This window comes from Myxocyprinus asiaticus, chromosome 15 (genome assembly GCF_019703515.2).
Source record: "Myxocyprinus asiaticus isolate MX2 ecotype Aquarium Trade chromosome 15, UBuf_Myxa_2, whole genome shotgun sequence".
Lineage (NCBI taxonomy): Eukaryota > Metazoa > Chordata > Actinopteri > Cypriniformes > Catostomidae > Myxocyprinus > Myxocyprinus asiaticus.
The window spans coordinates 23,208,868-23,221,497 of NC_059358.1; the positions used below are offsets into that span (position 1 = coordinate 23,208,868).

The 12,630-nt window shown below is 39.9% G+C and overlaps 1 protein-coding gene across 4 annotated transcripts in view; it reads left to right on the forward strand.

Moving 5' to 3' along the window:
- Positions 1–12,408, forward strand: part of megf8 (multiple EGF-like-domains 8) — a 42,449-nt gene extending 30,041 nt beyond the window's left edge. For 2 of the 4 annotated variants that reach the window (XM_051718647.1, XM_051718648.1), the window contains 12 exons: positions 31–166; positions 311–542; positions 660–786; positions 948–1,158; positions 1,508–1,722; positions 1,813–2,008; positions 2,873–3,041; positions 3,168–3,360; positions 3,488–3,658; positions 3,748–3,878; positions 8,180–8,312; positions 8,858–12,408. In XM_051718647.1, coding sequence (XP_051574607.1) covers positions 31–166; positions 311–542; positions 660–786; positions 948–1,158; positions 1,508–1,722; positions 1,813–2,008; positions 2,873–3,041; positions 3,168–3,360; positions 3,488–3,658; positions 3,748–3,878; positions 8,180–8,312; positions 8,858–10,336 — 3,393 coding nt within the window. In that variant the 3' untranslated portion in view covers positions 10,337–12,408. Of the gene's footprint in view, positions 1–30; positions 167–310; positions 543–659; positions 787–947; positions 1,159–1,507; positions 1,723–1,812; positions 2,009–2,872; positions 3,042–3,167; positions 3,361–3,487; positions 3,659–3,747; positions 3,879–5,419; positions 5,835–8,179; positions 8,313–8,857 lie in introns of those variants that run through there. The other 2 variants (XM_051718649.1, XM_051718650.1) reach the window with 2 other exon arrangements.
- Positions 12,409–12,630: the final 222 nt, after the last annotated feature.

The following is a 12,630-nucleotide window of genomic DNA, read 5'->3' on the forward strand; positions in this document are numbered from 1 at the left end:
TATTGATCAACTCCTTCTCTTTCTCTCCAGCCTCTCTCCCACTTTTTCCATGCGGCGGCCTTAGTGAAGGACACCATGGTAATTGTAGGAGGCAGGACGGGAGAGGAAGATTACAGCAACACAGTTTCTCTCTACCAGATCAACTGTAACACATGGATACAGCCAGGTAACAGTTACATATCTCTGGACACAGTCTGTTAAATTTCTTACAAAGGCAATTATACACCAGTTAACACTAGTCTATAGATACCGATGGAAAGGGATGTCTCCTCTCTTATTTAAGGTATAACCATCTCCCACTGTTTTCTAGCATCCTCGGTGGGTGAACCTGTCAACCGCTCAGTTTCTTTGGCAATGACTGGATCGGGTGATCGCCTGTTTCTCTCTGGGGGTTTTAACGGAGTAACAATGGGGCGGCTGTTAACTCTGTCCCTGCCCTCTGATCCTTGTGTCTTGCTGCCCACCCCTGAGGCCTGTAACAGCAGCACAGGCAGTTGTGTGTGGTGCAGAGGCACTTGTGCTTCATCAGACACTGCAGAGAGGTAATACAGACATAGACAGGTGTTGCAGAAATGCAATCAGATGTAGAACCTAGTTCACACTGACTATGGGCCAGTATGGGCACAAGAAACAGTTTTTTGTTTTTCTGTCTTTCACAGGCTGGGTTGTACTATTGGTCAGTTTACCTGCTCTCCTACTCCTCGTTCCCCTGACCAGTGTCGCAGACTCAAGACCTGCAGTGAGTGTCTGGCCCGCCACCCTAAAACATTTTCCAGCCCTACACAGGTAAGTCCACCACAATCCAAATTACTCTGTTAAAGTTTTTCTTCAAGATTGAGCCTCCCTTTTCAAAGATCAAGAAGTTAAAAACTTCAAAGAGTTAATCCAATTCCAATTATTCTCAAGTCTACCAGTTTGTAATAGAATGTTAAAACTCTCTCGCTCAGCCTGCTCTGCAGTGCAAATGGTGCACAAACTGTCCCGAGGGAGCTTGTATCAGCAGCTCAGTGAGCTGCACATCAGAACATGACTGCAGGATAAACCAGAGAGAAATCTTCCTGTCCAGTAACTGTACTGAGACCAGCTGTGAGGCCTCTGACTGCCCCAAATGCACAGCCTCAGGAAAGTGCATGTGGACTCGTCAGTTCAAACGCACAGGTTAGAATTACATATATTTGTGTGCTCATATTAGTATAACAGCATTGGAACGCTTCACTGTTTGTCTGTTAGGGTTCCAAGCAGGCTGTCTGCTCGCAGACTACAGATGATCCAGCTTTGACTTTGTTTGGAACTTTCTTTTTTGTTAGCTTAGCCAAAGTAGATCAAATTACTGGCCATATTGTATCTTAAAGTAAACTTTTCCTGCTGTATATAAAAGCAATATCACCCTCACAATCATGCTGTTGTACTGAATTCGACAGCTGGCACTTGCTGATATTCAGAACATCATCACTCTTTCTTCTGTAATATTGCTTAATTATATATTTTTTCCCTGTCAACTTTTAAGGCGAGACGAGACGTATCCTGAGCGTGAACCCAACTTATGACTGGACATGTTTCAGCTATGCGTTGCTCAACGTGTCTCCCATGCAAGTAGAGTCCTCTCCACCGATGCCTTGCCCTGAACCCTGCCACGAAATCAAAAGCTGCAGCCAGTGTTTAAGCTCTCGTGGCTCTGATGGAGGCTGGCAGCGTTGTGTATGGAGTATGGCACTGCAGCAGGTAAGACTTTTCAGGTATCGTCCATGCTTGATGTCTATCCAACAAAACGTTCAGCCAGTAACCTTGTTATCTCTCCTGCCTTTTCTCCAGTGTATGAGTCCCTCCTTCGTTCCATTGCGCTGTGAGGCTGGCCAATGCGGACGTTTGCTCTCGGATGAAGAATCTTGCTCTCCCCAGTGCTCTCAGCTTACTCAGTGCTCCCAGTGCATTTCCAGGCCACAGTGTGGCTGGTGTGCTGCCCGTGGTGGTAATGGAGCAGGGCACTGTCTTCAGGGAGGACTGAATGGTACGAGTGCTGCTGTTTTGTGTTCTCACTGCTGATTAAGATAATGATTATATGACACTATGTTTGTAAATGTGAGTTCAATTGTGAATGATTTAGATGCCTAATCATTGGGTGGTAAACATTATTAGCTAATAAATATTAATAGCTAATAATAATTTCCTTTCGAACAAAAACTTCCTCTAGGTGGCACTTGGAGGCTCAGAATTCTAAATCCTCAATTGAGCAGCATTCAAGTCTCAGGACATTTTTGTTTGTCACTGTAGACATTTGTACACAAAAAAGTATAACTATTTAAGTCTATTAATTGCAAGGACTGAAATTCTGACAAATTTAGACCTAAATATAAACAAAGACTTTTACTGAGAGAAAATTTCCACTGAAATGAAAATTTTCAGTGAATAGTTAAAATAGAGTTAAACTATTAGATCCATAGCATTTGACCAATTAAAAACATTTACTCTATTTACTCACCCTCAAGCTGTTTCTCATCCACACCTATCATATAGCTTTAGAAGGTATGGATTTAACCACTGGAGTCTTATTTATTACTTTTATGCTGCTTTCATGTGCTTTTGGACCTTCTGAGTTCTGGTCACCATTTACTTGTATTGTGTGGACCTACAGAGCTGATATATTCTTCTTAAAGTCATCATTTGAGTTCTGCAGAAGAAAGAAAATCATACACATCTGGGGTGACATAAGAGTGAGTAAATGATGAAAGAACTTTTATTTTGGGTGAACTATCCCTTTAAGCCATACTCCACATTTTCAGGTACTCAGTTTCACGCTGATTGCAGTTCTACACGCTCATTCCATTTCTCTGAGCTTAAAACACTTAAACATTATTATCTTCCAATTCTACAGGTGTGAGTGAGGCTCTGTGCCCTCAGTGGAACAGTAGCTGGGCATTCCTGCACTGCCCAGAGGAGGATGAGTGTGCCAATGGCCACCACCACTGTAATGTCACTCAGGACTGCCATGATCTGCCAGAGGGCTACCACTGCACCTGCAGACAGGGCTATGTACTCAGCAGGTATATTTATTTGCTTTAATTCTTAAAAAACATCTTTGACCTTCCCAGGGTTAAGGGGTTTTATTTATTTATTTTGCAATTACATCTCATGCTCATGTATATTTTCTCTCTTGCTCTCTTTCTCAGTGTGTCGGGTCAGTGTGAGCCAGTGTGTGCACAAGGCTGTGTTAATGGGACCTGTGTGTCTCCAGGAGTGTGTCAGTGTCACTTTGGATTTGTTGGAGAGAACTGCTCCTCTCAATGCCGCTGTAACAAACACAGTAACTGTAAGAGCATCTCTCATCTGGACAGCTGTCTGGAGTGCAAGAATAACACAAAGGTAAAAACACATTAAAGCCAAAGCGAGGATCACAGGAGTAATAGACAGTTTTTTATTATCAGAGTATAATGTCTGTCTGTAACTTTCACTGTAATCATACTATACTATATCTATCTCTTACTATTAGGGTCAACACTGTGAAAAGTGTAAGCCCTTGTTTGTGGGCTCAGCAGTGGGAGGTGGAATGTGTCGGCCCTGTCGTGACTTCTGCAGGGGAAACAGCGAAGTGTGTCTGTCCAAAGAGGAGCATCGGAGGGCAATGGAAAATTCAAAAGACTATCCACTGGATCGTGACAGTGTAAGTGGCCTTTGGAAGATTGTCTTTTCTCTTTGCATTTAGTGTAAGTCCTTTAGCAAGTCTTGACTCTGTTCATTTCTGCCTCTCAGATTGAACAATGGGCAACAGAGGGCCCCACTGAGGACAATGCTGTGTGTGTGAGCTGTCAGAACAACAGTGTGGGGGATAAGTGTGAGAGCTGCCTCAGTGGCTACTTCCTGTTGCAGGGGAAGTGTGAGAAGTGAGTACATCACAATACTGAACATCGTCTAGATCAGTATTGCCTATAATTGCGCTCTAATATTTGTCAAATGTGGGTATGTTTGAAATGGCATACTTTTATTTTTGTGAAAAGGTAGTATGGAGTAGAGCCCGACCGATACCGATATTAGAGGGGGAAAATTCACTGATTACCGATATGGTGGCCGATATAGTTACTTTGAGCTGAAATGAAAACAGACCTTTTCTATGTGGATTGTGCACCGATTTTGCACCGATATGACTATGCAAAGGTACTCAGAAGGCTGCTTTCTTAAACAAATATTTTGATCAAAGAGTATTTGACATTATTATTATACATTGTCAACAAATTCTAGAAATGAACACTGAGAAAAATAAATAAAAAAAATCAATAAATAGCTTAATGAACATCAGTACTGTATGTTCAGTATCAGTTAGTTGCTGACCATTTAAATAAAGAATAAATAAAAATACAATAAATAGCTAAATAAACATCAGTACTGTTTAGTATAAGTCAATTGCTGACCATTAAAATAAAGAATAAATAAAAATAAAATAAATAGCTAAATAAACATCAGTACTGTTTAGTATCAGTCAATTGCTGACCATTTAAATAAAGAATAAATAAAAATACAATAAATAGCTAAATAAACATTAGTACTGTTTAGTATCAGTCAAATGCTGACCATAAAAATAAAGAATAAATAAAAATAAAATAAATAGCTAAATAAACATCAGTACTGTTTAGTATTAATCAAATGCTGACTATTGTAATACTGCCAGTCAGTTAGGGGCAGGTTGTAAAACAAGAAGGATTCACAACGGCCGAGTCAAACGGTGTTAGACCGTATTCTGCTATACAAGTTCAGGAGAAACTTACAACGGTGGAAAACCAGACTTTAAAATATTACATTTTATAAATGCACCGACTGGAATTGTTCGGTTGAAGGGGGTACCAAACTGTGAATCCTGAACAAAACAGTTAGGTGAATACATGTTTACACTTTAGCTTCCACTCAGCTGACAAGCAATGAAAGTAGCTACGTGGTTAGCTAGTTAGCTATAAGCTCGTTGTCACGGAGAGTAAAAGATGGACTTTATTTACTTTCCAGCATTGCGTCTCACCAACTAGGTAACAGCGTAGTGTGAAATCAACACTCACTAGACACAATCCACCACCGCACCATTGTCTGCTGAGCTGCAAAAAGATGCTCTGATGTTTACCTTTCAATCTGCTACATTACTTACTGCACTGACAAACTATAGCTGGCTAACACAGCAAACAGATGTGATAAACATGAGTGACATTTGACACAAAATTGGATTATAAATGCTAAATAATCATATTTGCGAGATGATAATTGAAAGGAAGTCAAGTCATTTGATATGTATAGTGTTTTTCACAACACATTGTTTCAAAGCAGCTTTACAGAAAATTATGCTGTAACAGAAAGTGAAGCTGTAATGTCTTAAAGTCCTCATTGTGCAGTTTGATGAAACGTGATTGTAGATTATGCCTTAAAAATATTATTTGTCTTTTAGACCCCAGTGAGCAAGCCTAAGGCGGCCCTGTGGCAAGGAACACAAAACCACCATATAACCTCCTGAGACCCGAGCATGACTGCTGTGTGCATTTTCCATTCCCTTTTTTATTTGTAACTAGTAGCACCTAATAAACATGTCAAATGTTTGTTTGTTTTTGTTTTTTAAAGCAAATCGTTTTCCTAAAAATGTATGTCCTCACATGTGGACAGCGGGTCTAAGTTGTGGAATTTTAAATAATACCAAGCTATAGAAAGTAAAAAAAAAAATGAATCAAATTGTTTATGTTTCCAGGAGTGTTGGTTAAGCCATGTTTTTAAGCCATCACAGACATTACAGCTCATTTTCTGTAAAGCTGCTTTGGAACAATCTGTAGTTAAAATTACAAATAAAAAATGTTACAATGTTTTCTCTACTTTGGCAACAAAATCTCAATGTTTTCTCTTTATACTGTCAAACAAATGAATGGTAGCCAGTGCTGAAGCATTTTACCAATTAGAAATTAGCATAATTAATTCTAATTTCAAAGAAATGGCCAGCATCATCCAATCACTTCCAACCATGTTAAAACAATTTTAGCTTCATAAATTCTGAATCTATGTACTGATTATTACCATTGTCCCTTGACTGCCAACCATGTTGATTGGTCCATACATCATCTGCAGACTGGAACAGAACTTGTGACTGGAAGTTAGCAGTGAATGCACTTGGCTGCATAGGAAAGCTATAGGATGCTCCCTAATTACTTAAAGACTTTACCTATAGTTTGTTGTCTGACTGCACTGGTCTCAGGACAGGTGAATGGCACCTTATTTTCATCCTAACTCTTTATACAGCCTCTGAAATTAAAATTTTCCAGCTTTTAGATGCACCAATTGATTCTCAACATTGATAATGCACAGTGGATATAAATGTCCTCATATACAGTCATTGTGTTTAACAGTGTGCTGGTTCGCAATAAATCGCTGACATTTTCAAAATGGCATAACGGATGAAACTAGAGATGTTACTGTTGAGACAAACAGATTTGAATGTAAAAATGTAATGAGGTTTGTTACCAGATGTAGCTTTGTTGGCATTTCTCAGGAAGACAAACTTCACTGAAATTGGAGCCATGTTGTTTTGTCACATGAATCAGTGCGTCAAAAGTTTAACCCTTTAATGACAGCCTAGAGTGTCCTGAACTGAGTTGGTTTAAATGAATTTAAATTATACGTAGCGTATAGCAAAGCCAAAATACAACATCCTCACATGAGCATGCAGGGTTGCACGAGGATAAGATAAGAAGAATAACCTTGGGGGAAACCAGGCTTACACAAGGGGCCAGTTCCCCTTTGGCTATGCAGTATGAATATAATGCCAATATTAGTTATACATGTGTAGTAGTTATATATGTATAGTACAAGACAAGTTATTGTTTAAATTAGTCAATTGAGTAGATGTTGGTGACCTATGTTTAGAACTAAAGGATTTTGTATGAACTGTAATATTAATGACTAAATGTCTTTGAAATTCATGCTGAATTAACTGCGGAATGCAACATGAGATCATGCTTATAGTTTCGAACTGCATACCATTTGATATACAGTTGTGCTCAAAAGTTTGCATACCCTGGCAGAAATTGTGAAATTTTGGCATTGATTTTGAAAATATGACTGATCATGCAAAAAAAAAAAAAACTGTCTTTTATTTAAGGATATTGATCATATGAAGCCATTTATCATCACATAGTTGTTTGGCTCCTTTTTAAATCATAATGATAACAGCAGTCACCCAAATGGCCCTGATCAAAAGTTTACATACCCTTGAATGTTTGGCCTTGTTACAGACACACAAGGTGATACACACAGGTGTAAATGGCAATTAAATATTATTTAATTATTATTATTATATGATATTCTTCTCACCACAATTGTACAGAGCGGTTATCTGAGTTACCGTAGACTTTGTCAGTTTGAACCAGTCTGGCAATTCTCTGTTGACCTTTCTCATCAACAAGGCATTTCCATCCGCAGAACTGCCACTCATTGGATATTTTTTGTTTTTGACACCATTCTGAGTAAATTCTAGAGACTGTTGTGCGTGAAAATCCCAGGAGATCAGCAGTTACAGAAATACTCAAACCCGTCGATCTGGCACCAACAATCATGCCATGGTCCAAATCAATGAGATCACATTTTTTCCCCATCCTGATGGTTGATGTGAACTTTAACTGAAGCTCCTGACCGTATCTGCATGATTTTATGCACTGCACTGCTGCCACACGATTGGCTGATTAGATAATTGCATGGATGATTGTGTAGATGGACTGGTTTTAGTATTTCTGTAACTGCTGATCTCCTGGGATTTTTACACACAACAGTCTCTAGAATTTACTCCGAATGGTGCCAAAAACAAAAAACAACCAGTGAACAGTAGTTCTGCGAATGGAAATGCCTTGTTGATGAGAGAGGTCAGCAGAGAATGGTCAGATTGGTTCAAACTGACAAAGTCTATGGTAACTCAGATAACCACTCTGTACAATTGTGGTGAGAAGAATATAATCTCAGAATGCTATTCTGAGATGTGGGTTGGAGCTGTTTTGGCAGCACGAGGGGGACCTACACGATATTAGGCAGGTGGCTTTAATGTTGTGGCTGATCGGTGTACTGTTTTTAAAAAATGGTAGACAGTATGCAATAAGCAGTTCTCATTTTGAACATAGATGTGGCCTTATCAATCTTTCAATTGTGTTTCAGTTTTCTTTTTCTTTGCTTGTAGATGTCAGTGTAATGGTCATGCAGACACCTGTAATGAACATGATGGCACAGGCTGTCCATGCCAGAACAACACTGAAACTTCACCCTGTCTGAGTAGCTCACAGAATGACCGCAAAGAGTGTTTTCGGCAACAGGTAATGACCATTCACTTCAATCTAAAGGCGCGGTCACATTTACCTTCATATGGCGAAATTCCGCTGATGCAATACAGTCATCTCAATAGGAATCTGCGCAATCGAGGTTGCCTTGTTTGGCAATGGGCGGTGCTTTGTGCACCGCTACACTGAATACTTACAGTGGGCAAGCATATCATTTTAGTGGTGAGTTTTTTTTAAACTTCTTTCCCAGTGTATAAAGCGCAGCATTAAAAGAGGCTGCTTGGCAATTTGTTTTTTGCTTGTTTCGCACCTGCTCAACATCAGAAGGCCCACGCCTTCTTCGCCCACAGAAATTTTGCTGTGCAGAGGTAAATGTGACCATGCCTTAAGGCATTTTATAATATTACATATACTATGTATTACGAATAAGATCTGAGTTCAGTGAGTCTGTAAAGAGAAAAAGGGTTTTGAGCAGTATTAATGAGAAGGGCTTTTGATTTTCATACGTTTTTTGTATTATGAGTGATGTGAAGTGATTTTTAAACTTTGTTCTCATATTCATATCTGCTGCTAACTAATAGTGTGCCAAGTGCAAAGATTCATTTAACGGCAATCCAGTGAATGGTCGACAGTGCTACCGGCAGTTCAATGTGGACAGTGAATGCTGCTTCGACCCCACATCACAGGTCAACTGCTTCCATGAGCCCAACATCCGCAATCTGCTCAGGGGTCGCACAGTGTTCTTTTCAGCCCAGCCCAAGTTCACTAACGTGGATATTCGAGTCACCATTGATGTCACGTTTGGGGAGGTTGAAGTCTATGTGTCTAACTCGCATGACACCTTCATCGTGGAGGTAGACCGGCACACTGGTGTACACACCATCAAGATCGAGGATGAAGCTACCTCTGCAGCCGCTGCACGGGGGGAAAAGGAGGTTCCTCTCGCCCCACCATCGCCCATGAAGGTGTTTGCAAACTCCTCATCAGCCTTACTCGGCACACTGCAGTCGACAAAGCCACAAGGCACAGAACGCGAGGTGCGAGAAGAACGAACCGAAGGTCTCATAACCTACATCACTGTGTGGAAGCCTCAGACGGTGCTGATTGTACGTGGTGTAAGAGACCGCGTGGTCATCACCTTCCCACATGAAGTGCACTCGCTCAAGTCCAGCCGTTTCTTCATAGCACTGCGTGGGGTGGGCACAGAGACTCACAACGGAGAGTCTCAAGGCCTCCTCTTTCTACGACAGGACCAGGCCCACATTGACCTCTTTGTCTTTTTCTCGGTCTTCTTCTCTTGCTTCTTCCTCTTCCTGTCCGTCTGTGTGCTACTCTGGAAAGTCAAGCAGTTCTTAGACTTCCGTCGCGAGCAGCGCCGCCACATTCAAGAGATGACCAAGATGGCCTCTCGCCCATTTGCCAAACTCACCATCTTCCTAGAGCCTGAGGAGCCGCAGCTGGTTTACTTGCCGTCGGCCGGAGGGGGTAGTGCCATTTCCCTGGCCCATGTCAGGACAGGCAAGCTGGGGGGCATGGTGATGGGTCAGAGAGGACGACCTGGTGCTCTACCATACAAGCATGACGCTGGCACAGGCACTACCACTCACCACCACCACCATCTTGCTCTGAGTGGAGGCAATAATGGTCAGCACCTTCCCCTGCAGTACCTGAATGCTCACCACTATGCACCCAGCTCCACGGCCAACCCAACCTCACATCACCACTACCATCATCCGACCTCACATGGCAGCTACCAACATTTTTGCCGCTCTGACCCCTTCCTTTCCCAGCTCATGGGCTTTTCATACTCCTCCTTTAAAGTTGGCCCAATCACTCTGGAGCCCACAGATGATGGGATGGCTGGGGTGGCCACCGTGCTTATCCAGCTGCCAGGGGGCATACTTGCACCAAACCGGGCCTGCTTGGGTTCTGCGCTTGTCACCCTGCGGCAGAACTTGCAGGAGTACTGTGGACATGGTGGAGCTGGCACACATACTGGTGTTGGGGGTGGCCGAAAAGGTTTGCTGGGCCACCAGCACCTAACCACCATGGCCATGTGAAATAAGAGGGGAGTGAAAGTGAAAGTGGATTTGAGATGGAAATAGGGGAACTGTCATCTCACTGCTTTTGAGAGTATGAAAAGGCAAGAAGAAACAAGAGAATTTTTCTAAGTAAGACCAGGTTAGGTTAATCAAAGAAGGTTAGGATTTCAGGAAAAGATTTCTTACAAAGAAAGTTGCAGAGATGTTAAATCAATTTGGTTAGCTTAGTGGGAGTTACAAAAGGGATGTATTTATTAAAGGAGAGAAAAAGGTGGTTAATAGGAAATATGATGAAATTTGTACATATATAATGTAATTAACTGTTAGTTGTCTTTTATTTGTTTATCACTGTTCATAAAAAGCTTCATATTGACAGAAAGCAGCAAACTTTATGCAATGCACTACAACTATCTCCATACGTTGTTGTTGCATTCTACCTTTGTCCTAAAAACACTACTGAAATCAACAAAATAACTTGCTGAAGAGATGACTGTGGCATGAAACCAGTGAAAATGTTGTTTTTGCAGGCGAACCAAAATGTGCTTTATATTCTCATGTGACAATCTGAACTGCCATGTTCTGACGGTGAGACGGTGCAACATGTCCGCTTGAATGTGCAAAACTTTTGATTGTCTGCAAAAAAGGGGGAAAGTGGTTGTTAAAAAAAAAAATAGTAGTTGTAGCGCTTTTGTAACTTGTTCATCAACTGGTATTTTGTCATGGCTGTGATGATTGGTGATGCTTCTTGTAATATAGCAAAAGTGAATTTACTCAGTAGGTCTATTTCATTGTGAGCCACTGGCTTATTTTTTAAATATTCATTCACAGACTAAAGATACATTTCAGGCTTTGTTTATTGACTAATTGCAACAAGTCCTTTGTGTTTGCATTAATTACATGCCTTTGCTCACTTTGCCTTGACCGGACATACTATATAAATGTGTGATTAAATCCTCACACATTTGGAGAACTAGTTTTGTATCAAATTAAGGATTACATTTGTATTGAGTTTAGGTCATTTATGTTTAGTGCTGCAAATTTGTGTATATAAATAAAGGAATAAGCTGATGAGCCCATATTAAATTGTAGAGAACACTAATGAATAGTTGGCTTTTCACATTGTGAAGTAAACAAATTATTCTAGTCTTTTTTGTTTATATATGTGTGTGTGTGTGTGTGTATATATATATATATATATATATACATACACACACACACACACACACACACAGTATATATGTTCCCTCCCTACACCACATTAGTTCCCCCAACTGTTGAATTCATCATCTATTTTAAAGGATGGGCTAACTGCTTGTATAAACTGTGTCAGTTGTTTGGAACAATATTTTATGATCATTGAAATGTATCGCCCAGTCTGGGCTGCTAAAGCATTCTCATTTTTATTTTGATGATGTGTCATGTTTAGCCAGAAGTATAAGATCTGTTGAACAAATAGTGCAATAGAAATTTTAATGTGATAAAATAGTATGCTCCTGATGAGACACTATAAAGTGATGAAATACACTGAAACACTACCATGTTTTATGGAGTTTGTTACAGTGCTGGCATTTATATGGACTTTCCATTGTTTTGTTTATTTGTTGTTGTTTTTTGTTTTGAGGATGGACTGTTGTTTTCTGAGGGTAATTTTCTGACTGGTAGTTATGCAGGCAGATAGTTACATTTCATTATTTGACAATTAAAGAGTCCTGGTGAATCATAAGATATTTTCAAAAGTGTTTATCTATTTGACATTACAATTATTTAATGTAAATAATGGTTGTGAAACATCACAGGAGAAAACATATATTTATCTTGGGGTTTCATTCTAGAGATAAAGTAATTTAAACCTAAAAATTGGTTAATTTGTTGCTTAAAACCAGAACATGTGATTTTGAAATAAATTAAGCAGAAGACCAAAACAAATTTGGGTATTTGAATATGGCAAATGAAGCATTGTGTTCTGTTAAGACATGTGGAAATTATTTTAGTTTTTCAATTTTGAATACTGTGGTTGATGCTCATGCCTTCTATGCTTAAAAGCAATTTGTCCAAAATAAAATATCATCAATTAATGGTTAGCAGATTAAGTTTGTGTTGTATTGGTTTAATGTTTGTGTTTGTACCTGACTTCTTTTTCTAAAAATGAGACTGTGTCGTTACTGCTGTAAATAAGATTGGTTGAATGTTTGACTAAAATATGGTCAAATATGAAAGGGAGATCCAGTGCTGCATTGTCAGCTGTTGCACATCACAAGGCAGGGAAATATAGATAGTAGATACAGTAGTAATAGTAGTAGTATAGTGCTATC